Raw genomic sequence first — 26,876 nt, 5'->3', positions numbered from 1 at the left:
AAGGTTCACCTTCCAAAAGGACAATGACACTAAGCACACAGCCAAGACAACGCATGAGAAGCTTCGGGACAAGCCAGAGCCCAGACTTGAACCCGATCGAACATCTCTGGAGAGACCTGAAAATAGCTGTGCAGCGACACTCCCCATCCAACCTGACAGAGCTTGAGAGGATCTGCAGAGAAGAATGGGAGAAACTCCCCAAATACAAGTGTGCTAAGCTTGTAGCATCATACCCAAGAAGACTTGAGGCTGTAATTGTTGTCAAAGGTGCTTCAACAAAGTACTTAGTAAAGGGTCTGAATACTTATGTAAATATGATATTTCACTTTTTTAAATTTTTAATACATTTGCAAACATTTCTAAAAACCTGTTTTTGTTTTGTCATGATGGGGTATTGTATGTAGATTGATGAGGGGAAAAAACAATTGAATCCATTTTTAGAATAAGGCTGTAACGTAACAAAATGTGTAAAAGTCAAGGGGTCTGAATACTTTCCAAATGCACTGTATATATGCAAGAGACAGAGCACAGCACAGTGTGTGTGGGCAAGCCTCAGCAGCTTTGATTGTTTTTGGTGATGTTTCACACACGGAGAGACACAAAAAGATAGGCAAGGAGTGAAGGAGGAGGGGGGAGGGGGAGTGACTATTTTGCATCCTGGGTGGTCTGCCCCCACTTGTGGGAAAGCCCAATATTTACATTTTGCAATTAGAATGACTTTTTCCTCACTTAATTTTCCACAACATCGATTACACACTCCCTTATTTTGTGGAATGTTACCAGAACAGTGTTGTCACTAAGTAATGGCATGCACCTGTTTGTAGCCTAGGTGACAAGCAGCACCACCATTATAGCCTGGCATTGGTTCTAGAAATGTGTGTCTGTCAGTCTACTATTGATAAGATATGGCACACCACAGTCTAAGCTTTTTGACATGAGAAGTCTGAAGCGCAGGTCGAAATGTGTTAGTATAGTATGTGCCAAACTAAGCATGGCCTGATAGTGATCATGTGTTGTTCATGTTCATGGACATATCTTTTTGATGGACCCTGGTTGTTGAGAGTAATATTTAATGCAGTGGATTGAAAAATAAAAATGCAGTAATGAGAATGGACCCTGTGAAACAGAAATCTTAAAACTGGGAAGATAGTCTAAGAATAATGTGCAGTTAGTAATATTTTAATATTATGGCTTTTTATATTTAGACATTTGAGAGAGAGAGAGAGAGAGAGAGAGAGAGAGAGAGAGAGATGCTGATAAAAAATAAGCACAATTTGTCAGCTTAATATTTATTTAACACAGATGTTGGCGACAAGCCTCTATGTCCTTCATCAATGTCAGCTTAATTACAGGTCTGCCTTCAGGCCAGGCCATCAATCGCTATCTCATCTAAAAAGAGAAATGGAACAAAGGAGTGATGCGGAGGATGTGCTGAAGAAGAGGTAGAAAAAGAGGGAGATGAAGAAGGGAAATTGGATAGATTAGAGGGGCAGGCTGAGAGCGAGAGAGAGAGAGAGAAAAAAAGGGAAAGAGTGAAGGGCCTTGGACGACAAGGCTAATCACTGAGACTTTGAGCTGAGCTCAAGTCGAAGGCTCCTGGCTAGCTAATACAGTGCCAAGGCAACTGTTGGTGAGGTTCTGACATGCCGTGGTGCGGTGCAGAGCGGGGACTTTGTTGGTTGTAACCTCTGCTGGTGTTACCTGGGGGTCTCTCTGGCAGACAGGGGCAGCAGCCCTCAGCCGTGAGCCCTGGGTCTGGCCACAATGTGGGAACCAACCAGCCCTATCCTGGAGGGAACGACTCAGCAAAATGAGGCCCGAGGGAGGGAGGCCTACCTAGAAGTGGTGTGTCTTCTACAAAGAAGGGGATGGAAGGAAGGCCGGAGCCCCCCCCCCCCCCCCCTTTATTTTTCTCGCTCCTCTTCTTTGTTTGCTTTGTCTTCTTTTTCTTTCCTTTATACTTAATGAAGTAGCCATGTCTTGTTCCACCGTCTGTCATCGGCTATGTCTGTGTGTGTTAAAGGCATCCACAAACTCTTGTAAATGGGGATCCTATTCCTCACTTTGTTGTCCTCTGGTTTCAAATATTTAAACCTGTCCATTCGTCATACATTCGCTGTTGTGGAAGATCAAGATGTTGATAGGTTTGCTTTGCTTTTTGTCAGCAAAGGTTGCAGGCATTTACCTGTGAAAGTCAAAGCTGTACAATTAATGAAGATGTCAAATACCGACATCTCTTGTGATCTATTAGTAATGGTTCCTGGTAACCACATATGAAGCCACATGAAAAGATCTGCAAACATATTTTCTACCTGCTCATCTTTCTGAGTTTAGACCACCCTAAGAACACCACAGAAGAAGAATGCAGCTCTTGTGGAGACAGCATTCTGTTCTCTGTGAATGTGATCATCGTGGACCATGGCCAGTCCTTTCTCACCACTTCCCAATCGTATTGTGACAACACTTCGACACACTTTTCTCATCACATTCACTCTGTTAGGTGCTGTTTCTGTGCTTCATGCATTGCTCTAGACAGCAGTGGTATTTGTTGTGCTATTACATTACTGTTGTCTACTCACAGGGTGGATATGTGCCTTAAATCATACTGATGCAAAAGTTCCTTTCTGTTTGCCAACTCAGGGGTTTTGGCATATGGATTTGACACACAGAACACTTTGTCTTTGTTATTTACTCAATATAGCTCCAGGTCACATGGTTGAATTGAGGTTGAATAGATGTTCTCTCGAGATACTGTCCTTTTCTTCTTGTTAATCTATACATCACCGTGCCCATGGAAGTCTGTCAGGGTCATTGATCTTCATGAGTGTAGAGCAGACAAACAATTAAGCCGTGCTTTCCCACCCAGAGAATGGATACTCCGATACGACCTGCCTGAGAAGTGGTGCCCCAATACCCCTGTACATGTTGTTACAGAGCAGTTGTGTGAAAGGAGGGAGATCATAATCTTTGCAGTGCAAGTTGAGTAGTTGAAACCATTGATGACAGTTCCGTCCAAAACAACAATACTTAATGAATAGTGAAAATAGCTTTGATCTTTAAGGTGGTGAGGTTAAGACAAGCATAGACCTGATACTAGTTTAGTTTTCATTTTGATATACTGTATTTACCCACTAAGTGTATTTACAGGAAATGTGCTTTCCCCACTTGACTGCCTTACAGTATAGTGCCTGGTGTATAGTAATGAGAAAGTTTTCAGTATTCAGGGGTATCGATTGGCCTATTTATTCTTAATGAATAAGTGAAGAGGTATGCATGCAACTAATTGAACACAATCTTATATTGAGTAATTCCATATGAAACCAGGAAGGATTGTTGACATATATTGAACAGCTGTATCTAAAAGCATAATTGAGAAATAATTCATCAAAATTGGCATATTTATGACATTTTGGCCTTACCCAGCATTCCTTTAAGAGTCCTAAATGTTTCAAATGTATGTGCTACAAAGCTAAAATTGGTGCCATATGAAGCTTCACCATATGCTGTGTAATATGAGTAGAATTTTAATTTAAAAAATAACAATAATAATAAATAAATGTATGAGTATTGATTTTAAAAAAATGAATATTGAAAAACTGAATTTTTTTGATTTATCAATTTCTTCAATATATAGTTGAACATAATATACTCTTCGGGCATATCAAAGTTCCAGATTGAGATTGTTGCTTTGTAGCACCGACAGATGAAACGTTAGGGAGTCTTAAAGGAGGCCTGAGTAAGGTCAAAATGTCCTAAATAAGCCAACTTTGATATATTATTTCTCAATTATACTTTTAGATTCAAATATATGTCAACAATCCTTCCTCCAAAGGAATGTGAAAATCCCCCAAATCATGATATTTTTTTCCCCTGTTTTCATATGGAATCACTTTTCTATGTTTATTGCCTAGGGTGTTATTGTTTATAAGTTGCTGTTTGACAGAGGTTCTAGAGGGGTATACTGTAGTCAGAGCATGGTAGAGATACACATAGTCAGCCAGTTATCATGCATGTTTACAGCCATGTGTAAAAGCTGGGATGTCTGGTACAGGCCAGAGCAGTTCAGTAGCCCCAGTACTGGTATCCTGTATCCTGGCTACTGGAATTTAAAACCAATACATTTTATTTTGCCAGCAGTGTTTCAAAGATTCAGATTCAGGCCAAGGAAAATACTGTAAGGCATCCCTATTCTTTCTCTGTAACGGATCCACTCTTGGTTACTGAAGAGTTCATGTCCGAAGCGTTTGTGCCAAATTAATAGATCTGGCCTGGGTGGTGGGTCTGGCCTGGGTGGTGGGTCTGGCCTGGGTGGTGGGTCTGGCCTGGGTGATGGGTCTGGCCTGGGTGATGGGGAGTTTTATTAGTCTGATCCTCTGGGTAAAATATTTTGTTGTGTTGAGTTCAAGAAAAACACAGGCTCTGTTTGCTTGAAAGTGTTGTTACACTATAGATTGTTTAAAAAAAACAATGCTTGTGGTAGCCAGAGAAAACGGTTTCCCATTTGACAGTGCTGTCAGACACGGGTTGAATTATACTGCAGAATATGGTGCTCTGAAAAATAAATATGTATCTAAAGTTATTTAGCTTTAATTTTTGAAAAGCCTTCTGGAGTTGATTTGGGGGTTTGACTGAAGTAGTGGAATTTCTGGCTCCTGCTTTAGTAACTAAGCATTGTTTTGACATGTCCTATTGAGTCTGCAGGTTTGGGTCGTCATGGGGCATTCAGAACCTGCCTATGGCTGCAGACATCATACGTACCTGCCCAGTGCACAGGGGAAGCAATCAGTATTTTTTTTACAGGCCTCTTAACTCTGTCATGGCACCTTTTCTTCTCCCCTGGAGCAGAGAAACCTCTATATCAGCACCCAGCAGATAAACCCCGCAGTGACCAGCGTTCCAGCACTCGTAGTCTCAATTAGATGGTCTTAATGCTGACAGAGGAGGTAGCTTCCACATGGACAGGATAGGAGGAGTGAATCTCCTCTTGAAACAGACTGAAATCTTGGACCAATGATGTCTCATACTCTTAGAAAACCTACATGATATTTTACCTTTCCCTTCCTACACACATAGACAAACACATGAAAACAGCAACATTAACTGACAAGATTACACACAACACATACATGAAGACACACATGAGTCCAAACAATGAGGCCAGACTCAGGCTGTTCCTCCACACGCTCCCTGACTGAGACCCCTAGCTCTTAGAAGCCCATTTATTTATTGGGCCGTAATGTAAACAGTGTGCTCCAAATGAGGCTTGTAATACATTTCCTTTGCGCTTCGGTGGGACGTCTGATAGCTCTCTCTCTCTCTCTCTCTCTCTCTCTCTCTCTCTCTCTCTCTCTCTCTCTCTCTCTCTCTGTACCCTTTGTTCTCTGTGCGGATGCGGAGGCGCTGCGTCCCCATTGGTTAGTGGGAGGATAAAGAGCAGAGTTGATGGTACACTGAACCCGAGCCACTCTACAACTCCCTCTCAAAGTGCTGAGAGCTCCAGCATGGACAGGGGAGAGCTTCCAAGGCACTGGAGGGCCGGCCTGTCCATCCCCCGTTAGGAGCCGACAGCTGGGGCTGCTCTCAAATCATTAATCCCACCATTTGTTTTTCTGTTCCATGACTCACTGATTGGCAATGGTGTGATCCAGGACCAAAAGTAAGTGTCTACTCTGTGGGATTGTCTGCTTTAGTTCTCTGTTTTCTCCACTGCTGAGGCTCAACATGGTTTGAGTGGAGAGGAGAAGAGAGGAGAGCCTAGCTGCCATTGTCCCAGACCGTTCCTCCTCCTCCTCACACCACTCCCTCCTGAGACCCCTTTGGCCTTGCCTAATAATGCAACTGCGCCTCTTTTTGAGATTTTGGGTCAGTGAGGGACGTCTGTAGACTGGTCTGTGATGGTCAGTCAGTCAGTGTTGTTGGAGGGGGGTTGGGGGGCCAGAAAGAGCCTTGTTTACAGACTGCTTGTGTTTACATTCCTTGAGGCTAGAGCCAGCTTTGGGGACTGCTGTAAATGAAAGGAAATGCTCTTATTCTGCTTAGTAATGGAAAAACCCAACACATCAAGGAATGTTTCAAAAAAATATATATATATTTGGTGAGGTACATGGTTTTTTTGGGGGGGGGGAGGTTATTAAACAACTAATTGACCAATGTCGGTTCAATTACTTTAATGTTTTTTGTGTGACCCCAACGCTGTTTCTCTAAAGAGAAATCAAATCATTCCCTGGAGAAATCAACTCAAGAACTATGTGGGACACTGTGCTGAAGGGAGTTGTAGTTTTCATTAAGCAAATATTCAACCTAGTTCAGTGCAGAAATGTTATAATTCCTCTCTCTAGCAAAGAGGGATACACTTTTACGTCTGCTATGTAAGGTTAGATACACACAGACCGCATGAGAGAGGAATGTACACAACACAATGTCGAGAGAGAGGGATAGAGACAGTTTGTGAAAGTATGCCTGGTCTTCTTTGAAGAACTAGAAAAGGATTTCGTCAGACAGCTCTGCAACTAGGCTAGTTAAATAGGATGACTACAGAGAGAGCAGTATGGGAAGTACAGAGAGAACGTTGTCTGGCTGTTTGACTGCTACTGCCTGAGCAGAGATGAGATGATGACCTTAAGGAATTAAAAATAAAAGTAATCATATAAAAACTAAGTCATATACAGAACTGAAATATTTTATTCTTTCATAGTAATGTCTATCCAATGTGGACCTGACAGAGACAATGGAATATTTTAAATATTTTGGTAATTGAAAGTTCACTATTTTTGGCTTTGGAATTTCAAAAAGCCCCAAAATTATTTTTATGCTATTGTTTCATAATGCATTTAAAGTTTAAAAAATGTATTGAAACCGAAATTGAAAACTGTGCTTTAAGAAAATATATATAACCAAAACCAAACCGACCTAGAAAAGCACTAATCGCTCAGGACAATTGGTGAGAGGAGTCATAGGAAAAGCTGTGATCTTCTCAAATTGAGGATGATTGTAGAAAGGTACCCCAGAATGTTAACACTTGATATACACTGAGCGTACAAAACATTAGAAACACCTACTCTTTCCATGACATAGACTGACCAGGTGAAAGCTGTGATCTCTTATTGATGTCACCTGTTAAATCCACTGCAGTCAGTATAGATGAAGGGGAGGAGACAGGTTAAAGAATGATTTTTGAGCCTTGAGACAATTGATAAATGGATTGTATGTGTGCAATTCTGAGGGTGAATGGGCAAGACAAAGATTTAAGTGCCTTTGAACAGGGTATGGGGGTAGGTGCCAGGCGCACCAGTTTGAGTGTGTCAAGAACTGCAACGCTGCTGGATTTTTCATGCTAAACTGTTTCCCATATGTATCAAAAAGGGTCCACCACCCAAAAGACCTCCAGCCAACTTGACACAACTGTGAGAAGCATTGGAGTCAACATGGGCCAGTATCCCTGTGGAACGCTTTCGACACCTTGTAGAGTCCATGGCCCCAACGAATTGAGGCTGTTCTGAGGCCAAAAGGGGGTGCAACTCAATATTAGGAAGGTGTTCCTAATGTTTTGCACACTCAGTGTATAAAACCTATAACTAGAAGTCTAGATGTGATAACATGCTTTTTGTTTGACTTCTATCCGGTAAGAGCATAATCTTGTTAGGAGGTGCCAGACGTTGCACTACCAGACGTTAGGAGGTGCCAGACGTTGCACTACCAGACGTTAGGAGGTGCCAGACGTTGCACTACCAGACGTTAGGAGGTGCCAGACGTTGCACTACCAGACGTTAGGAGGTGCCAGACGTTGCACTACCAGACGTTAGGAGGTGCCAGACGTTGCACTACCAGACGTTAGGAGGTGCCAGACGTTGCACTACCAGACGTTAGGAGGTGCCAGACGTTGCACTACCAGACGTTAGGAGGTGCCAGACGTTGCACTACCAGACGTTAGGAGGTGCCAGACGTTGCACTACCAGACGTTAGGAGGTGCCAGACGTTGCACTACCAGACGTTAGGAGGTGCCAGACGTTGCACTACCAGACGTTAGGAGGTGCCAGACGTTGCACTACCAGACGTTAGGAGGTGCCAGACGTTGCACTACCAGACGTTAGGAGGTGCCAGACGTTGCACTACCAGACGTTAGGAGGTGCCAGACGTTGCACTACCAGACGTTAGGAGGTGCCAGACGTTGCACTACCAGACGTTAGGAGGTGCCAGACGTTGCACTACCAGACGTTAGGAGGTGCCAGACGTTGCACTACCAGACGTTAGGAGGTGCCAGACGTTGCACTACCAGACGTTAGGAGGTGCCAGACGTTGCACTACCAGACGTTAGGAGGTGCCAGACGTTGCACTACCAGACGTTAGGAGGTGCCAGACGTTGCACTACCAGACGTTAGGAGGTGCCAGACGTTGCACTACCAGACGTTAGGAGGTGCCAGACGTTGCACTACCAGACGTTAGGAGGTGCCAGACGTTTGGCAACCAATATCTTCCATATACTACTCTAAGATTGCCATTTTTCTATTGACCTTTTATTTTATCCTTAGTAGTTTGAAGTGTGTTGGAGTTCTAATAGGAGAAGCCAGATGGACTGTCTCCCAGTGCAATTCAGTTCTTGTGAAACAGAGATATCTAATGAATGTAACATGTCAAAATTAACAATTTTTCCATATAGTGTTTGTCTCTAATGACACTCTTATGATGCCATTAGAACAAGTATTTCACTCCTCTGCTATTACCTCCGCGAGCTGTATATTTCAGATAAGAGCTGCCATGCTCTACTCTGCATCTCACTCACACACAGAGAGCCATTCACTTTATGCCTCATAGTTTCACAGGAAGCAGCTAAAAATATCGGACTAACACTTCTGCTGTAATTGCTATGTTTCCCTCTTTATAGTAGGTGCTGTATCTTGCTAACGCAGCCGCCAATGAATGTAATTGCAGTGTGCACAGGGGAGAGTGTCATGTCATTTAGCTCTGGCTTTATAAATAATAAGGTATATAACAGCATTAAGTACCACCCTCCTCGTATATAAAATGAAATGTTATGGAGCTAGAGGCCATGACAACATGAAGAGTTTGTAAGTTGAGGACATATGCCACGATTGAAGAAACGGTGCTTAAACCTTGTGAATGAATTACTTGTATCCTTCAAGTTGGATGCATTGTTATCATGTATGCGAAATTCTAGGAAATATGTATGCGATATTTGTTTATTTTTTTATTTAACCAGGTAGGCTAGTTGAGAACAAGTTCTTATTTACAACTGCGACCTGGCCAAGATAAAGCAAAGCAGTGCTACACAAACAACAACACAGAGTTACACATGGAATAAACAAGCGTACAGTCAATAACACAATATAAAAAAAAGTCTATGTACAGTGTGTGCCAATGGCGTGAGGAGGTAAGGCAATAAATAGGCCATAGTAGCGAAGTAATTACAATAAAGCAAATTAACACTGGAGTGATAGATGTCCAGATGATGATGTGCAAGTAGAAATACTGGTGTGCAAAAGAGCAGAAAAGTAAATAAAAACAATATGGGGATGAGGTAGGTAGATTGGATGGGCTATTTACAGATGGGCTATGTACAGCTGCAGCGATCGGTTAGCTGCTCAGATAGCTGATGTTTAAAGTTAGTGAGGGAAATTTAAGTCTGCAGCTTTATCGATTTTTGAAATACGTTCCAGTCATTGGCAGCAGAGAACTGTAAGGAAAGGCGGCCAAAGGAGGTGTTGGCTTTGGGGATGACCAGTGAGATATTCCTGCTGGAGCGCGTGCTATGGGTGGGTGTTGTTATCGTGACCAGTGAGCTGAGATAAGGCGTAGCTTTACCTAGCAAAAACTTATAGATGACCTGGAGCCAGTGAGTCTGGCGACGAATATGTAGCGAGGGCCAGCCGACGAGAGCATACAGGTCGCAGTGGTGGGTGGTGTATGGGGCTTTGGTGACAAAACGGATGGCACTGTGATAGACTGCATCCAGTTTGCAGAGTAGAGTGTTGGAGGCTATTTTGTAGATGACATCGCCAAAGTCGAGGATCGGTAGGATAATCAGGTTTACGAGGGTATGTTTGGCGGTGTGAGTGTAGGAGGCTTGGTTGCAAAATAGGAAGCCAATTCTAGATTTAATTTTGGATTGGAGATTTTTAATATGAGTCTGGAAGGAGAGTTTACAGTCTAGTCAGACACCTAGGTATTGGTAGTTGTCCACATATTCTAAGTAGTGATGCTAGTCGGGCGGGCGGGTGCGGGCAGCGAATGGTTGAAAAGTATGCATTTAGTTTTACTGGCGTTTAAGAGCAGTTGGAGGCCACGGAAGGAGTGTTGAATGGCATTGAAGCTCGTTTGGAGGTTTGTTAACACAGTGTCCAAAGAAGGGCCAGATGTATACAGAATGGTGTCGTCTGCGTAGAGGTGGATCAGGGAATCACCCACAGCAAGAGCGACATCGTTGATATATACAGAGAACAGAGTCGGCCCGAGAATTGAACCCTGTGGTACCCGCATAGAGACTGCCAGAGGTCCAGACAACAGGCCCTCCGATTTGACACACTGAACTCTGTCTGAGAAGTAGTTGGTGAACCAGGCGAGGCAGTCATTTGAGAATCCAAGGCTGTTGAGTCTGCCGATAAGAATACGTGATTGACATATTCGAAAGCCTTGGCCAGGTTGATGAAGACGGCAGCACAGTACTGTCTTTTATCGATGGCGGTTATGATATCATTTAGAACCTTGAGCGGGGCTGAGGTGCACCCGTGACCAACTCGGAAACCGTATTGCACAGCGGAGAAGGTACGGTGGGATTCGAAATGGTCAGTGATCTGTTTATTGACTTGGCTTTCGAAGACTTTAGAAAGGCAGGGCAGGATGGATATAGGTCTGTAACAGTTTGGGTCTAGAATGTCACCCCCTTTGAAGAGGGGGATGACCGCGACAGCTTTCCAATCTTTAGGGATCTCAGACGATAGGAAAGAGAGGTTGAACAGACTGGTAATAGGGGTTGCAAAAATGGCGGCGGATAATTTTAGAAGAGAGGGTCCAGATTGTCTAGCCCAGCTGATATTCTAGGAATATATGCAGTGGCAAAGAATGGACAATGGATGAGAGTGTCATGGGTCAATGAATTACTGTAATACGTGTTTTCCGCAGTATAGAAGGGTCTATGAGTCATAGACCAGTATGGCCACTCATGGCACAACCATTCATCCTAATTCTATAGGCACAGCATGGTGCTGCACACGCCGGATGCAGCCCATCAAAGTGACAGAGCATTGTCCAGAAAGGTTGAGCTGAAGCTATAGGGTAGTTTCTCATTCAAAGATGTAAAAATAGAATGTTCTCTCAATGCATCTCCAAGCACTGATGTCTCTAAGCAACACATGCTGAGCAAGGACATTATATCTATTCCGACTTAGTTCTTCCGTTGAGAGGCACACATTAATGCACTCCCAGGCATTAATGCACTCACAGAGCTATACTGTTCTAGTATAACATTTACGTTTACATTGTAGTCATTAAGCAGGCACTGTTATCCAGAGCGACAGCCAGGAGTAATTAGGGTTAAATGCCTTGCTTAAGGACATAGACAGATTTTTCACCTAGTCGGAATTCAAACCAGCAACCTTTTGTTTACAGGACCAATGCTCTTAACCAGTACCTGCAGCCCTTAACATGAGCTTGAGTTGCCCTGCATGTCACAATGTAACATCCAAGTGATGAGTCAACATGCTCTCTTGTGAGCATCATCTTGGGGTTATTTTGGAATTTAATTCAATTCAAACCATTATTTGAAATTAACATTTGAATTGGCCACACCCCACAGGAAGTAGAAGGAAAAAGGAAGTAGAATTGAATTCATACCAATTCATTGACATTCAACTGAGACAAGCATGAGTCTCATTCCTTTCGCAAATATTTTGCCAAAAGCATCTGCCAACTTACACTAAAGAATACAGATCATATTTGAAATATTAGCTTGATTATAACTCAACGATGTCAAACAGTATTTTGTTTGTATTTTTGTCATGAGATGTTAGGTTGTTCTGTGCCCTCTGAGTGTTTGATCTATTACATTCTGAGATATGTATTTTTTGTTTAATATTTAAGTGTAAGAATCATTAATCATTATAAACAACCTAGAATGATAACAATATTTCCAGACCACTATACTTCATTGTTTTAGAATTTAGATTGTTGGTAACCATACATGATGACCAAAATAAACATATTGTAACGGCATTCCTCCTCCTCTGAGGAGGAGGAGAAGCGAGAAGGATCGGAGGACCAATACGCAGCGTGGTAAGTGTCCATAACGTTTATTTTAAGATATAAACTGAACACTATGAAAATACAAAACAATAAACGTGAACGAAACAGTACCATGTGGCAACAAACACACACAACTCAAAAGTGAAACCCAGGCTACCAAAGTATGATTCTCAATCAGAGACAACTAACGACACCTGCCTCTGATTGAGAACCATACTAGGCTGAACTCAAAACCCCAACATAGAAAAACACACATAGACTGCCCACCCCAACTCACGCCCTGACCATACTAAATAAAGACAAAACAAAGGAAATAAAGGTCAGAACGTGACACATATGCATAATGATTTATGGAATCAATTATCCATTTGAATTTCAAAGAATTCCACTGAATTAAATTCTACATTCTTTAGTTCAAATTTATTTCAAATTCTTCCGACGAGTGTGGCCAATTCCATTCAAATTCAAGATTTGAATTGGATTTTAAGACAAATTCTCAACTCAATTAAGAATTGACCCCAACCCTGCTACACAGCCTAATTTACTGTCTACTGTAGAATTGTAGCTAGAGATGGGCACCTGTCCTACTGTTTGAAGTGAGACAAGGAGGAGGGCTCTACTGTCAGATGAGACCTGGCCAGGGGAGTACTCTTCTCTACTCTATTCTAGGGTTACAGTTGGAAGATACTTCCTAAGCCAGATGTAGATTATTTTTTTTTATCCTTATTTTACCAGGTAAGTTGACTGAGAACACATTCTCATTTACAGCAACAACCTGGGGAATAGTTATAGGGGACAGGAGGGGGGAATGATTGAGCCAATTGTAAACTGGGGAAGATTAGGTGACCGTGATGGTATGAAGGGCAGATTGGCAATTTAGCCAGGACACCGGGGTTAACACCCCTACTCTTACGATAAGTGCCATGGGATCTTTAGTGACCACAGAAAGTCAGGACACCCGTTTAACATCCCATCCGAAAGACAGCACCCTACACAGGGTCATGTCCCCAATCACATCCCTGGGTCATTGGGATATTTGTTTTAGATCAGAGGAAAGGGGGCCTCCTACTGGCCATCCAACAATACTTCCAGCAGCATCTGGTCTCCGATCCAGGACCAACCCTGGTTAGCTTCAGAAGCAAGCCATCAGTGGGATGCAGGGTAGCATGCTGCTGGTTAAGGAGGAAGGAGGAAGAGGTGGGGTCTGGCAAATTTGCTCGCATAATCTACCTACAGTACCAAAGGATGAGATTCTATTTCTATGGTACCTACTCACTCTCTGACTCATCCAGGTCCCATGATTAGATTGTCACTGCATCTCTGTTATAGAAAAGCTTACATTTGAAATCTTCATAAAAGCCCTTCTGCTGTTATTTGATTTTGGGCTCTTGCGGTTTTAGCTAATGTTATGAAGAGGACTTACACAACCTCCTACAGCCCATTGTCTTATGTCAGATAATGCAACGAAACCTCTCATACAGCACTTACAATTATCTTACTTACAACTATCTTACCTGAAGATCCAAAGTGGATTCTATTTATAAAAGGTTTCAAAAAATAAAATCTACCTACAGAGGTGGTGATTTCAAATGTATCAGCAACTACCACCTACACACAGTGCTAATGTATCAGCAACCACCACCTACACACAGGGCTAGGTGTTATTGACTGTGGTATACAAGACTTACCGTAACTGTCAGTGAATCATAACTTCATAGTTGCTTCTGCAGCTCTTATTTATAGTACATTTTGAACAATCAGTTTTGTTCTTTCTGTTTTGTTCCATTTGATTTTTATACCATACAGTAAGATCCATCTACAGTAGACTCTCGCTGCATGGTCGGTGGACCCAGCTAGGGAGGGGTCCAGCCAGGTTTGAAGTTGGTGTCATTGTTTTTAGAAGACCAGGATCAAGTCAGTGGTCATGATTCCTGAACATTTAGAGTGTGTGAAGGATGAGTGTAAATAGCCCAAATGGAAGCAGTTTATATTTTTATTCACAACGTTTAAAAGCTTTGCCGAACGTCAAACAGTGTGTCCCTTCATTAGCTGGGGAGGATTTGGGTGGGGGCAGGGGGAGGATGCTAAAATTTGCACTAATGTTGACGTCTGCATTTCATCAAACCCTTTTTTGGACCACCAGTCTCCTGCCCTAGTCGGCCTAATAACCCATGAGACGTGCACTGTGTGCTGTGAGCTGCTATGAGCTGTGTGCTGTGAACTGCTATGAGCTGTGTGCTGTGAGCTGCTATGAGCTGTGTGTTGTGAGGGGCTGTGACATTCTGCCATGGCTCACACACACCCTCCCCTCCTCTTCACCCTCCACTTCCGCTGCCTAGCTCCATGAAGGAAGGCAAGGCTAGCAGCTTTTTGTAGACCTGACCCCTGCTTCTTCTCCTCCTCTCTCATCAGGGGTCAAGGGTCAACTGCTAGTGCAGCTCAGAGGTCTTGTTGATGTACTGATGGTGTTGGCCCCCGAAGCTCCATCAATACAGCCACTGATATTCTTTTGTTGTTGTTGTTAAGAGCGATGATGGACTGGCCATCCTGTTTATTGTAAGTTTATCTCAAACTATTATGACTGTTAGTCTATAACTGTATGACTCAAAAATTATCTGCATTCTTGTCTGGATTTGGGATTACTCATTTCTGTCTCAGACTCTTGACATTCCTGTTGGACTGATAAAAATCTATTTAGTTTAGCATTGATGAGCCACAACAACCCTGGCCTGGCCACATCACTGTTATGTTTGTCTTAGTCCAGTGGTATTCAAGCTTTTTCCACTGGGACCCCATTTATTCCACTAGAATTTCTGGGGACCCCATTTTTTAAAATATTTTTACATATACAAATAGCCTTAAATTCATTACATTTTCATATCTTATCAAAGTGAAAAGACACCAATAAATATATTTACTCAATAAAATTGTATTTTTCTAATGATCTTTATCAAAAACATTTGTACATTGTCCCATACAATAATCTGTACTCTTTTTGTTCCGAAATGTTGAACTATTATTTTTTTAAAGGACCCCGCTGCAGTTCCGGGTCGCGACCCCGACTTTGAATACCACTGCCTTAGTCCTAGCATGCCGTTCTGTTCTGGTCTACCCTATAGGGTGTCCCAGCGTTATTCACTCTTATTTCTGTGGTAGGGGGAGGAAGAGGGATGGGCCGGGACAGGGCAGGGGGCGGTCTGCAAACAGTGAGGGTCTCAACACACAAAGTAAACATTGCCCTGTGTTTGAACTGTACACCTTGGGTCCAGCAAGTCTCCCACACACTCACTCTCCCCTCAGCCCTATTCCCGACCGGCCCAGCTAAATACACCGCTTATCCCTGGGCCTGCCCATAAATAAGAAGGAAAAAGTACCCCCCCGCTGAAAAAATCTGCATAGGCTAGTCATGCTGGTCACCAGTGCTCGTTTTGCTGGTGACCAGCCTTTGCGATGTTTTTGCTGGTGACTAGCATTCGGTGTATTTTGAACAATGGTGACCAGCCTTTTGCTGTGTGCAACGTCTCACCTCCATGGCCAACAGCCCTGGCCTAGCAGCCTCTCTGGCTCGCATGTGGGGGGTGCATTGGAACATGGATGCACAGCAGTGGACTCAGAGAGTTGTACGGTTGTTCTTCTCTCAATATCAGAAACAAATATTTTACTTATATCTGAGTACTATGATGCTGAGGATGGCACCACATTTGTCTGCAGGTCTTTGTTAAACCAAGGTACTAATCAACTTGATTATATAAATGAGCTATCCCCCCTCCGGAACTTTAGATAAGAATAGAGCATGCGCTGTCACAGCGTCGTACAGGCTGACGATAGCAAAACCCTGAAGACACAGCAGCTCTTTTCGATTTGGGTTTGATAAACCAGGGCTTAGTGCATGACATGCTCTTATTTCACTTAATGTGGTATTAAGAGCAGCCAACTATCCCGGCCCAGTTATGAAAGGAAGAGACTTTGAATGATGTGCCCCGTTACAGGGCTACTACTCAGACAAAGTGCACTGACCTACTTCTTCCTAGGACATCCAACCTTGGGTTCAACCAAAGCGCTGAGCAGAAAGGGTAACTAGCGTACATTACATTACATACAGTATGTCATTCTGAGCTCCTAAACTCTAAACTTCACGTCTACATGCACAGAACTACAGCGACGTTTTATCGTTTGGTTGTTTTGACTTTGTTTATTCATCCCTGTCTCAAACCACGGCGTTCAACCTCTGCTGCCTAAACTTGTTCCCAACAACTGTGATACATCAGTGCCAAAGAAAAAAAGGCCCATACACGTACAGCCTGAAAAAGCAAAGCTTTTCATGTGTTGCATGAGTCAATTAGGAGGGCAGCGTTGCTGAACACATTCAGCAACTTTGTCTCTGAAGTGTTCAGAGGAATGTCCTCGGGACTGTACCGTAGGACCTATTGATTCTGACATGTTTATTTTTACAGCAACGGCCTTTTCTATTTGTAACAGATCCAGCATATTTTCAGCTTTTGTTGTGCATGTGTTGGAGGGAATGCACCCAATTCCCCAGACGGGTGCCTTTTTATTTAAACCACCAACACGCCATCTGACGTGTTCTTTTTACATGGCCAAGACTCTATTTTGTTCAAGTGGCCACTTTATTGAACTACTCCTGAAGTTTGAGTGAGTGACTAACTGGCCGTCTTTGTGAGCCGTTTAAAAAATGTCTGTTTCTGTAAACGAGAGATGAACTCGAGATTAAAGAAAGAAATCTCTTACTCAATTTTATATTTTTGTTCCCTGACCTAAGCTGACAGCTCATGAAAAGTTCTTGATTAAGCTCTTCTCAAAGTTCAGAATTATTTCTTAAAGACAGTGTTGGCATAATTACCCACTTTCCCCTCTATTGTTTGGCTAATGAGGGGACACAAATTGCTGTCGCCTTCAAGAACACTCAGCACTTGCAGAGTTGTGCTCGGTCCATGCTAGTTAGAAATGAATTAGTTATAGGGGTTTATCAAACTGAAAGCACTCTCCTATATAATGCTATATAATTGTAGCATATCATGTGCATTGTAGAGATGTTGAAGTTGGAGAGCCTTGGTCTTACACAGCGAACACTGAGCTTTGCTCTGTTCTTTAGTGTTAACGAGAGGGAGGTTCAGTGTTAGTGAATGTTGTTGTCCAGATCTGGGGAAATATACAAGGCTGTATAAAGTATGGCAGTGCTTGTTGAAATGTTGAGCTTGGCTTCAGCCAATGTAGTCAAAAGATTAGTTTGTGTAGGCTTGGCTTAAAAGTTAGTTCCTTACATACTCTTGTGCGTTGTGAGTGAAGTGCTTGCTTGTGATGGTTGGGTCTGCTGTTACATCTACGGTTGAGGAGCTTGATCTCTGCTGGCACTGGCTGTAAGATTGGCGATACAAGAACAAATAGAAAATTGAGAACAGTGCCACTGCTCAGTGAAGTTGTGTTCTAGATTTGGATTTTGGTAGTATTATACAACCATTGTTATGGTTTATAAAGTCAAAGAAACAGGAGAAGGTGAGAAAATACCTATTCTTTTTCCAGGAACACATTTCAATAATTTGCAGGTCTTAAATAAATGCTTGTTTTCAAAGCATAATGCCACAGTTTATCTTGTGTAAAGTGTTGTATTGCATCTTGTCTGAGTCGTAACTCGATATTTTTTACAACAATGTTTCTGTGAAAGGCAATATTTAGCAGTAAAACCAAGTGCACCTCTTCCAAACAGTTAATTGTAAATGATCTGGAGTTGATGACCCGGATAGGAGCATTAATGTAGGCTAAAGTGGACATGTGAGATTCTTTAGTTGTAGTTTTTAATGAATATGAATCACCATAGAGCCTTAGAATCCGTTAACCTGACTAAAAGATGAATCTGTTGTTATGTGGAATGTTGCTTGCTCCATGACCGAAGGAACGTTGTCCTATTCATCCTCGAGGATAATCAGTGAAGAGAAAAGATCCCGCTTGTGTTTCTATCCCTGAGGATTCCCATTGTTACCACGTCATATAAATCAATATGGAGAAATGAACTACTTTGAGCCTTTGGGACTTCTGGTATTGCAAATGCTTGTGTGAGACTGAGAAAAGTCATCTACTAAACTCCTGTAGTCAACATGGCTTGGGATGGGGACAGATTTACAGGTTGCGCAACATAAATTGAAAGGTCATTCCCGATTGAGCCGACATATGCAGCGTCTACCATGAATGCAGTCTCCTCTGACGCGGGAGCCTTTACATTTCAATATGTAAACGCTGAACCTCTGCGATACAGATTAAATAGAGCCAGATGAAAACCTTATTTTCTAATTCAACCTCAAAAGGTCAAACGTGTGTGTAGTTGACCCTACAGACTTCCCTTGGATAGGAAAAAAGAAAAGCTTCTCCAAGGATTATTGAGACCTGACCTCTCCAAAGAACAGCATGGGTTTTTAATGTCATTGTCCTCTCTGGTCAGGTCCATGGAAGTGATGGCCTATGGCTCCCAAGGTAGATGCTAAACTAACAGGTCTCAGATTGCAGACCCCTGGGATCAGTCCTCCGGGCCCCTGCAGAGAGAGGACTTGTGATAAGGGTCGATATTGGAAGCTGTGTAAACCTTGTTAAGCTTTTCCCCCCTGCAAACGGGGGTAATCCCAAACACCTGGGCTGGTTAACCGGGATCAGGTGGGATTAGAGAGGAGGGGACCATAGAACCCACTCTGCCCCCACTTCACTCCCCAGTTCCCTGTTTTAATCAAGCCCATCATTCCACTTTTATGCAAATATTTGATCAAAGATTGGGATTTTTACATGATCCTTTATTCATAAAATATTGAAATTGATCTCAAACTAATATCCTATTTTTCCTGAGTTTATATGATTTCTTGATCACATCCCTGATTATACATTTTTGGACTTCATCCTTCCCTCTAACTCTGGTTCATGACCATGGCAGAGGGCTATCTATCCTACCATCCCAATGAAAACATTTTCTTTTTACTCCATTTCTTGACCCGCGTATCAGAGGTACAGATTGTCCAAGCCAGCAGGCAGTCAAACAGAGGTTCATCACAGGTCAATCAATGATAGACTGTTTATTTACACGTTATAGTAATTACTCAACTACTTGTTTATTGTTATGAAGCAATCGGTTCTTCAAAAACGCCTGAATTAACTGTTTATTTGTACAAGGGTTTCTGAGAACTATTAAGCTGTCAAACATACCACAGTGTAGCAGGGTTTACTGAGCTGAGTTGTTTTGTCTTTATCAAGTGTGACTGCTTGTATTCTTGTGGTGGTCTGTCTGTCTGACCAGGTACTTTACAGGGGTTGTGTATCCACAGTAAACATCCTATAGTGAATACCTTGTCAGATGGATGATTGACCCTCCTCCCCTAATGTACAGTACATTAGCCACATGGGGATATGAAACATTGTTTGTAGTTATTGTCCTTAGATGTCACTGTTCCCTCCATCTCTCCCTCTCTGTCAGATGTGGACGAGTGTGCAGAGCAAATTGACAACTGCAGCATCGATGCCATCTGCCAGAATACACTCAAGTCCTACAAATGTATCTGCAAGTCAGGCTACAAGGGGGATGGCAAGCACTGCGAAGGTAAGGTGTCAGACACACACACACACACACACACACACACACACACACACACACACACACACACACACACACACACACACACACACACACACACAGACACACACACACACACACACACATATACACACACATATACACACACACATATACACACACACACATATACACACACACACACACACACACACACACAATTGTATGCTTTACATGTCTTATTGGCTTTAAAACTTTAATGCTGGAATCCTTTATGGGGAAACTGCTTCTTCCCTTTGGGATATTTCAAAAACAAAGAAGCTAATGCAAACAACCAACACGGTTTTCCCCTCTGACATCATTGCAGTTCCCAATAGAACAGCAGAATATGTAGAGCAATTTTTTTTTACCACACTGCTTGAAGCACCTCACCTCTGTTTTGTCAACAACACAAAAACAATAACAAATGTGCTGGGGGCGGACAGTGGCGCCTTTTTCCCTAATGTAGATTCCACCTTTAAATCCCGGACTGAAGAGAGAGGATCGAGATGTTGCGTAAAATGACAGAGAGAAAAAGACAGACTGCTCTTTTGTGTCAAAGATTAAATGAAGCTGTACATTTCGTGCACATGTTAGAGAAGAGAGTTAAGATAGTGGGATGAAAAAGCAATCAGAGGCTTCTGTCTGCCAAGAAGTCAAGGATGTTTCCACAGCCCAGGGCTGCCCGTGACTGTCTATAGCCTGTCAGACACAACCCTGTTTTTGTAGTAGGGAGTGTTCAAAGCCTCTGGATCGTTCTTTCCCCACGTTTTTATTAGTATTACTGCAAAACCATATTTCACAATGTCAACCCCCCCCCCCACCCACTCCTAAGATTATTCTAGAATGTATTTGATTGTGTTTTTCATGGCTGTTTGCCTTCAGGTTATAAAAGTTTGCTTTTAAATAATAAAAAAATAAAAAAAGTGCCCACTTGAAAATCTGAGTAGAGAGTAGAGCTCTGATACCTGAAAGAGTCTGCGCCTCTCTCTCTTCATCAGCAGTATGTCTGCATAGACTCCTCAAGGCCGATAAACACCATACTGGAAGTATAGTTGATGGCCATGAGCTGCCTGTCTCCCCTATACTGGCTGTGGTAAATAATCATAAAAGGTAGAAGGCAATGCAAAAAAAACCTGCTGTTTTCTGCTAAGGGCAACAAACCTGATCAAATTGAACAAGTGTACGTTTCAAACGCATTCAAAAGCTGTGCAAGCAGTGCAGTAGATGTGATACTGTAGTGGTGTAGATCTGGTGTTACCGAAACAAACACCTTAAACCCTGGCAAAACATGGGCCAATGGGTTCAGCCGCTTGTATATGTTGAGGTGGAATTACAGCCTTTACTATCATAACATTTGCCTTGTGATTGTGGAAGAAGAAGTGTGGAAATGGAGATATTAGGATAGCTGTACAAATATACTCTTCCTGCGTTGCTTTTCAGTTCATTCTGAAACCGTACACACTAGAGGATTACTCAAATCAAATCAAATGTATTTGCACGTGCGCTGAATAAAACAGGTGTAGACTTTACCATGAAATGCCTACTTACAAGCCCTTTCCAAACAATGCAGAGTTAAAAAGTAAGAAACTTTAGCACATTGTTTTTTTAAACAAGTAACTCAATAAAATAACATTAACGAGGCTATACACACGGAGTACCAGTACCACGTCAATGTGCAGGGGTACGAGGTACTTCAGGTAGTTGAGGTAGTATGTGCATGTAGGTAGGTTGTAAAAGTGACTAGGCAATCAAGATGTGAAAGTGTTTCTATGTGTGAGTGTGTGTGTGTGTGGCATCAATATGCATGTGTGTGTGTATTTTGTGTTTGTGAGCGTATGTAGTGTACGAGTGTGTGTGTGTATGTGTGTGTTGGAGAGTCGGTGTAGTATGTGTGAGTGTGTGTGTAGAGTCCTAACTCAAAATGAAGCACCCAGTCCAGCTAGCTGATATCTCTGTCTATCAGCTACTCTATATCCCACGTCAGGAACTGGATGAGGAGTCTGTCTTGGAGGCGAAAGGCAATGTTTTCCCTCATACGGTAAAGGGGTTATCATCAGCAGAGGCCTCATTATGATCGTAATGATGCGGAAACAATAGGATTTTAATGACTGACTCCCTCACATGCCAGACGCTCCTATTCTCTGTTTCTCATACACACACTCTCATATACTCACACTACACATAGGCCAAGTGCACCCACACACACAGCCCAGAGCATCCTGAAGGTGATGCTTGGATATACTGCACTGCATTTTATAAACTCGTTGGTTCGCGCCCTGAATGCTGATTGCCTGACAGCCGTGGTATATCAGGCCGTATACCACTGGTATGATATTTTAAAAAATGTATTTACTGCTCTAATTACGTTAGTAACCAGTTTATGATAGGGGATTGGCACCACGGGGGTTTGTGGTATATGGCCAGTATACAACGGCTAAGGGCTGTGTCCAGGCACTCTGTGATGCGTAGTGCATAAGAACTGCCCTTAGCCGTGGTATATTGGTCATATACCACTCCCCTTCAGGCCTTATTGCTTAATTATACTGTATGTTTGTGCCTATGTCTCTGCAGGTGTACCCATACAATAACACTAAGGTTGAGCATTCTGTATTCAACATTAGAATTCGATGGAAATATAGAAACATGTATACGTAAAGACAGCTAGTGTTTTTACCCTGCTAATAGAGGTCCTTGGAGTCCTGCTGAGAGAGGAGGAGATAAATAAACCATGATAGAGAGACAGGATAATAATACATATTGATGTACTAGTTCTATACGTGGTACTTGTTCCTCTATTGCTGATGAGTCATGACTCATGGTGTGTGGAGGGAACTTTGGTCCTTAGTGTGGTCTCAGGTGACGGGCTGCTCTTAGACACTCGTTGGCAGGCTGGCACACACACCTTGGCAGTGGCACAGCCTCTGTCTGAGGATGCCAAGGAGGTTGTCTGGGAGAGCAGGGAACAGGGAACATGACAGGCTGGTTCAGAACCATTCAATCCACTCAAACTTCTAGTCCATCAGCATGGGAACCACTGCACTGCAGCATCATGCGTCAGTGCCTGTTAGCAAAGTCCCCTGTCCAAGTCATTACAGAAACCTCTCTCTCTCTCTCTCTCTCTCTCTCTCTCTCTCTCTCTCTCTCTCTCTCTCTCTCTCTCTCTCTCTCTATATATATATATATATATATCTTTCTCTCTCTCCCCTCTCTCCCCCTTCTCTCACTTTCTTTCTCTCTCGCTCTTATTGTCTCTCCTCTTTCTTGATCTCTCTTTATTTTAACCCCATGAACAGTACTTTGTTTTTATCTCACTGGTATTGCCCATGGAGTAAATCCACCTGTTTGATAGGAATTTGATGCTGCTCCATTCAATGTGAATGAGTCAAATAGGTCTGTAACAGACTGAATACTGAACAGACTGAACAGTTGGATAGAATCATGTTGATCTTGAGAAATGTCAGTGTTGTGACCAAGAGGGAGGAAGCCTCCTCTCGTTGAGGGGATGAGATTCTCTTAGCCCGGGGTAGATGAGAGTGAGACTGGCATTAGTGTGTCTCCTGTGTGACATCGTGGGATAGAGCAGCAGAAACTTGTGGTGGCAGGAAGCTCTGGGAGTTAGAGAGAGAGTGCACTGGTCCAGGCTCAGCCCATTGCTGTCGAGTCAAATCAAGCACTGAGGCATCTGTACCAGGCAGCTACAAAGATGAGCCAAACCACCCAGATCATTGGCCCTAAATGGGTCAGAAAATAAAAGATGGGATGCATCTCCAACTCTGCCTGACTCCCTCCCTGTCTGCCTCCATGTCTGCCTCCCTTTCTACCTCCCTGTCTACCTCCCTGTCTATCTCCCTGTCTACCTCCCTATCTACCTCCCTGTCTACCTCCCTGCCTGCCTGTCTGCCTACCTCCCTGTCTGCCTACCTCACTGTATGCCTCCCTGCCTATCTGCCTGCCTGTCTACCTCCCTGTCTGCCTACCTATCCACCTTCCTGCCTCCCTGCCTGCCTGTCTGCCTGTCTGCCTACCTATCTACCTCCCTGCCTCCCTGCCTACCTGTCTGCCTACCTATCCACCTCCCTGCCTCCCTGCCTGCCTGTCTGCCTACCTATCTACCTCCCTGTCTGCCTCCTTGCCTGCCTGTCTGCCTACCTCCCTGTCTGCCTCCCTGCCTACCTATCTACCTCCCTCTCTGTCTGCCTACCTATCTACCTCCCTCCCTGTCTGCCTACCTATCTACCTCCCTGCCTGTCTGCCTACCTATCTACCTCCCTGCCTGCCTGTCTGCCTACCTATCTACTCCCTCCCTGCCTCCCTGCCTCCCTGTCTGCCTACCTATCTACCTCCCTGCCTCCCTGTCTGCCTACCTATCTACCTCCCTCCCTGTCTGCCTACCTATCTACCTCCCTCCCTGTCTGCCTACCTATCTATCTACCTCCCTGCCTGTCTGCCTACCTATCTACCTCCCTGCCTGCCTGTCTGCCTACCTATCTACTCCCTGTCTGCCTCCCTGCCTCCCTGTCTGCCTACCTATCTACCTCCCTGCCTCCCTGTCTGCCTACCTATCTACCTCCCTCCCTGTCTGCCTACCTATCTACCTCCCTGCCTGCCTGTCTGTCTGCCTACCTATCTCCCTCCCTGTCTGCCTCCCTGCCTACCTATCTACCTCCCTCCCTGTCTGCCTACCTATCTACCTCCCTCCCTGTCTGCCTACCTATCTACCTCCCTGCCTGCCTGTCTGCCTACCTATCTACCTCCCTGCCTGCCTGTCTGCCTACCTATCTACCTCCCTGTCTGCCTCCCTGTCTGCCTACCTATCTACCTCCCTGTCTGTCTGCCTACCTATCTACCTCCCTGCCTGCCTCCCTGTCTGCCAGCGCATCATCAAAGCCTCTTCAGCCACCTCCTCAACAGGCCACTCTACTCCTCTGTCATCTTTATGCTGCTCACTGACTGGAGTGTTGGTTCAGCTGCATGTCTGCTTCTCCTCAGTATTACTCATGTCCTTTGCTTTCTTTTTTTCTCTCGCTCTCTCCCTCTCTCTCTCTCCCCTCTCCCTCTCCCTCTCCCTCTCCCTCTCTGTCTCTGTCTCTGTCTCTGTCTCTCTCTCTCTCTCTCTCTCTATCACTTTCTCTCTCTATCCTATCATCCATTGTCTCATCTTTAATATCACCTTGTGTTCATGGCCACATTCACATTCTCCACACACTGTACGCCTAATAAACTTAATGTACTGTGCCCTCTGCCTGCTTCTAAATTTGTCTGCCATTATTTATAGAACATTGCATATATCACACTCTCTTTGCACGTCTGCTTTTGTTTCACACACATTCATTGATTTATTCTATTCTGATTCATCTTTAGTGTTCCTGTATATTTCCCTTTTTATGTTCTGCTCTTGGATTTGTAGTACTTATGCAGATTTCATGAGGGACACACGCACCAATATTTTGTACTAAAATTATTATTATTATTATTTTTTAAACATACTCCTTAAACATCTCACAAGTACCTACGTTTGTAATTTCAGTCTCTGTTTCATTTGAACAAGAACACCCTCTCAGGCTATATGTCCAAACATTGGGTGGTGGGGTGAAGGTCAAACATGAAAAGACCATACTCCTAACCCGCCCCCCTGTCTCTTCCTGCAGATTTAGACGAGTGTGCGAGTGAGTACAACGGTGGCTGTGTCCATGACTGCATCAACATCCCGGGGAACTACAGGTGCACATGCTATGACGGATTCCGCCTCGCACACGACGGACACAACTGCCTCGGTGAGTGTGTGTCAGCTGATGATCAGCTTTATGACATTTAGAGACAGTTAGCAGACGCTCTTATACAGAGCAACTTAGAGTAGTGAGTGGCTACATTTACATATGGGTCCCCTATGGGAATCAAACCCACAACCCTGGCACCATGCTGTACCAACTGAGCTACATGGGATCTTGTGTCCAGTCAATCACTTTGTTTTGGATAGCCCAAGGAGAGAACTAAAGTACTGCCTACAGAAGGTCCCTGAGTAGGAAATGCCTGGTTTCCATTCAACTGCACATGTGCAAGTCCTAAACATTGAACTTGACATAATTCATGATGTTGCATTAATTAATCTTCCAGACTGGATGTCTATCATACTTCAGAAAAGGGCTTTTGGGGGAGGGATCATTTATTTATCAGGGCTAATGTGTTATGTTTAGACTACTACTGTAGTTCACTTCTGGCAGAGCTTTCCTGGTCCCACATAGCAGGATGAAACTCTCACGCCTTCTGTTTTCCACATGCAAAAAAAGCCCCCCTTTTTTTCAACAAGTCTGGGTCAAAAGAGTAAATTGATGAAGAGCTTGACCTTGGGTTCAGGGCTCTGAGTGAGCTGTCAGTGGACCATACTTTCTCATGGTTTAATATTACACCAGTGTGCCATTCATATTAGCCCCTTGGAGCACACATTCAACTTAAAAGGCTACAAAATTAAGGGAAAGTAATTCTGCTCTGCTGCTTAGCATAGCCACCCTCTCACCTCTCACCTCTCTCCTCTCACCTCTCTCCTCTCCCTTCTCCCCTTTCTCCCGTCTCACCTCTCTCCTCTCCCTTCTCCCCTTTCTCCCGTCTCACCTCTCTCCTCTCCCTTCTCCCCCTCTCTCCCTCCTCCCCTCTCTCCCTTCTCCCCTCTCTCCCTTCTCCCCCTCTCTCCCTTCTCCCCTCTCTCCCTTCTCCCCCTCTCTCCCTTCTCCCCTCTCTCCCTTCTCCCCTCTCTCCATTCTCCCCCTCTCTCCCTTCTCCCCTCTCTCCCTTCTCCCCCTCTCTCCCTCCTCCCCTCTCTCCCTCCTCCCCTCTCTCCCTTCTCCCCTCTCTCCCTTCTCCCCTCTCTCCCTTCTCCCCCTCTCTCCCTTCTCCCCCTCTCTCCCTTCTCCCCTCTCTCCCTTCTCCCCCCTCTCCCCCTCTCTCCCTTCTCCCCTCTCTCCCTTCTCCCCCTCTCTCCCTTCTCCCCTCTCTTCCTTCTCCCCCTCTCTCCCTT

At 43.8% G+C, this 26,876-nt stretch overlaps 1 protein-coding gene across 4 annotated transcripts in view; it reads left to right on the top strand.

The window, feature by feature from the left end:
• LOC139368619 (signal peptide, CUB and EGF-like domain-containing protein 3) overlaps positions 1-26,876 on the top strand; it is a 105,189-nt gene that overhangs the window by 2,558 nt on the left and 75,755 nt on the right. For all 4 annotated transcript variants that reach the window (XM_071107707.1, XM_071107709.1, XM_071107711.1 and 1 more), the window contains exons 2-3: positions 19,727-19,849; positions 25,513-25,638. In XM_071107707.1, the coding sequence (XP_070963808.1) occupies positions 19,727-19,849; positions 25,513-25,638 (249 nt within the window). The remainder of the gene's footprint in view (positions 1-19,726; positions 19,850-25,512; positions 25,639-26,876) is intronic.

Source organism: Oncorhynchus clarkii, chromosome 16, assembly GCF_045791955.1.
Source record: "Oncorhynchus clarkii lewisi isolate Uvic-CL-2024 chromosome 16, UVic_Ocla_1.0, whole genome shotgun sequence".
NCBI classification, from domain to species: domain Eukaryota; kingdom Metazoa; phylum Chordata; class Actinopteri; order Salmoniformes; family Salmonidae; genus Oncorhynchus; species Oncorhynchus clarkii.
Note: the sequence above shows the minus strand (reverse complement) of the source record. Positions and strands in the feature narration are given on the sequence as shown.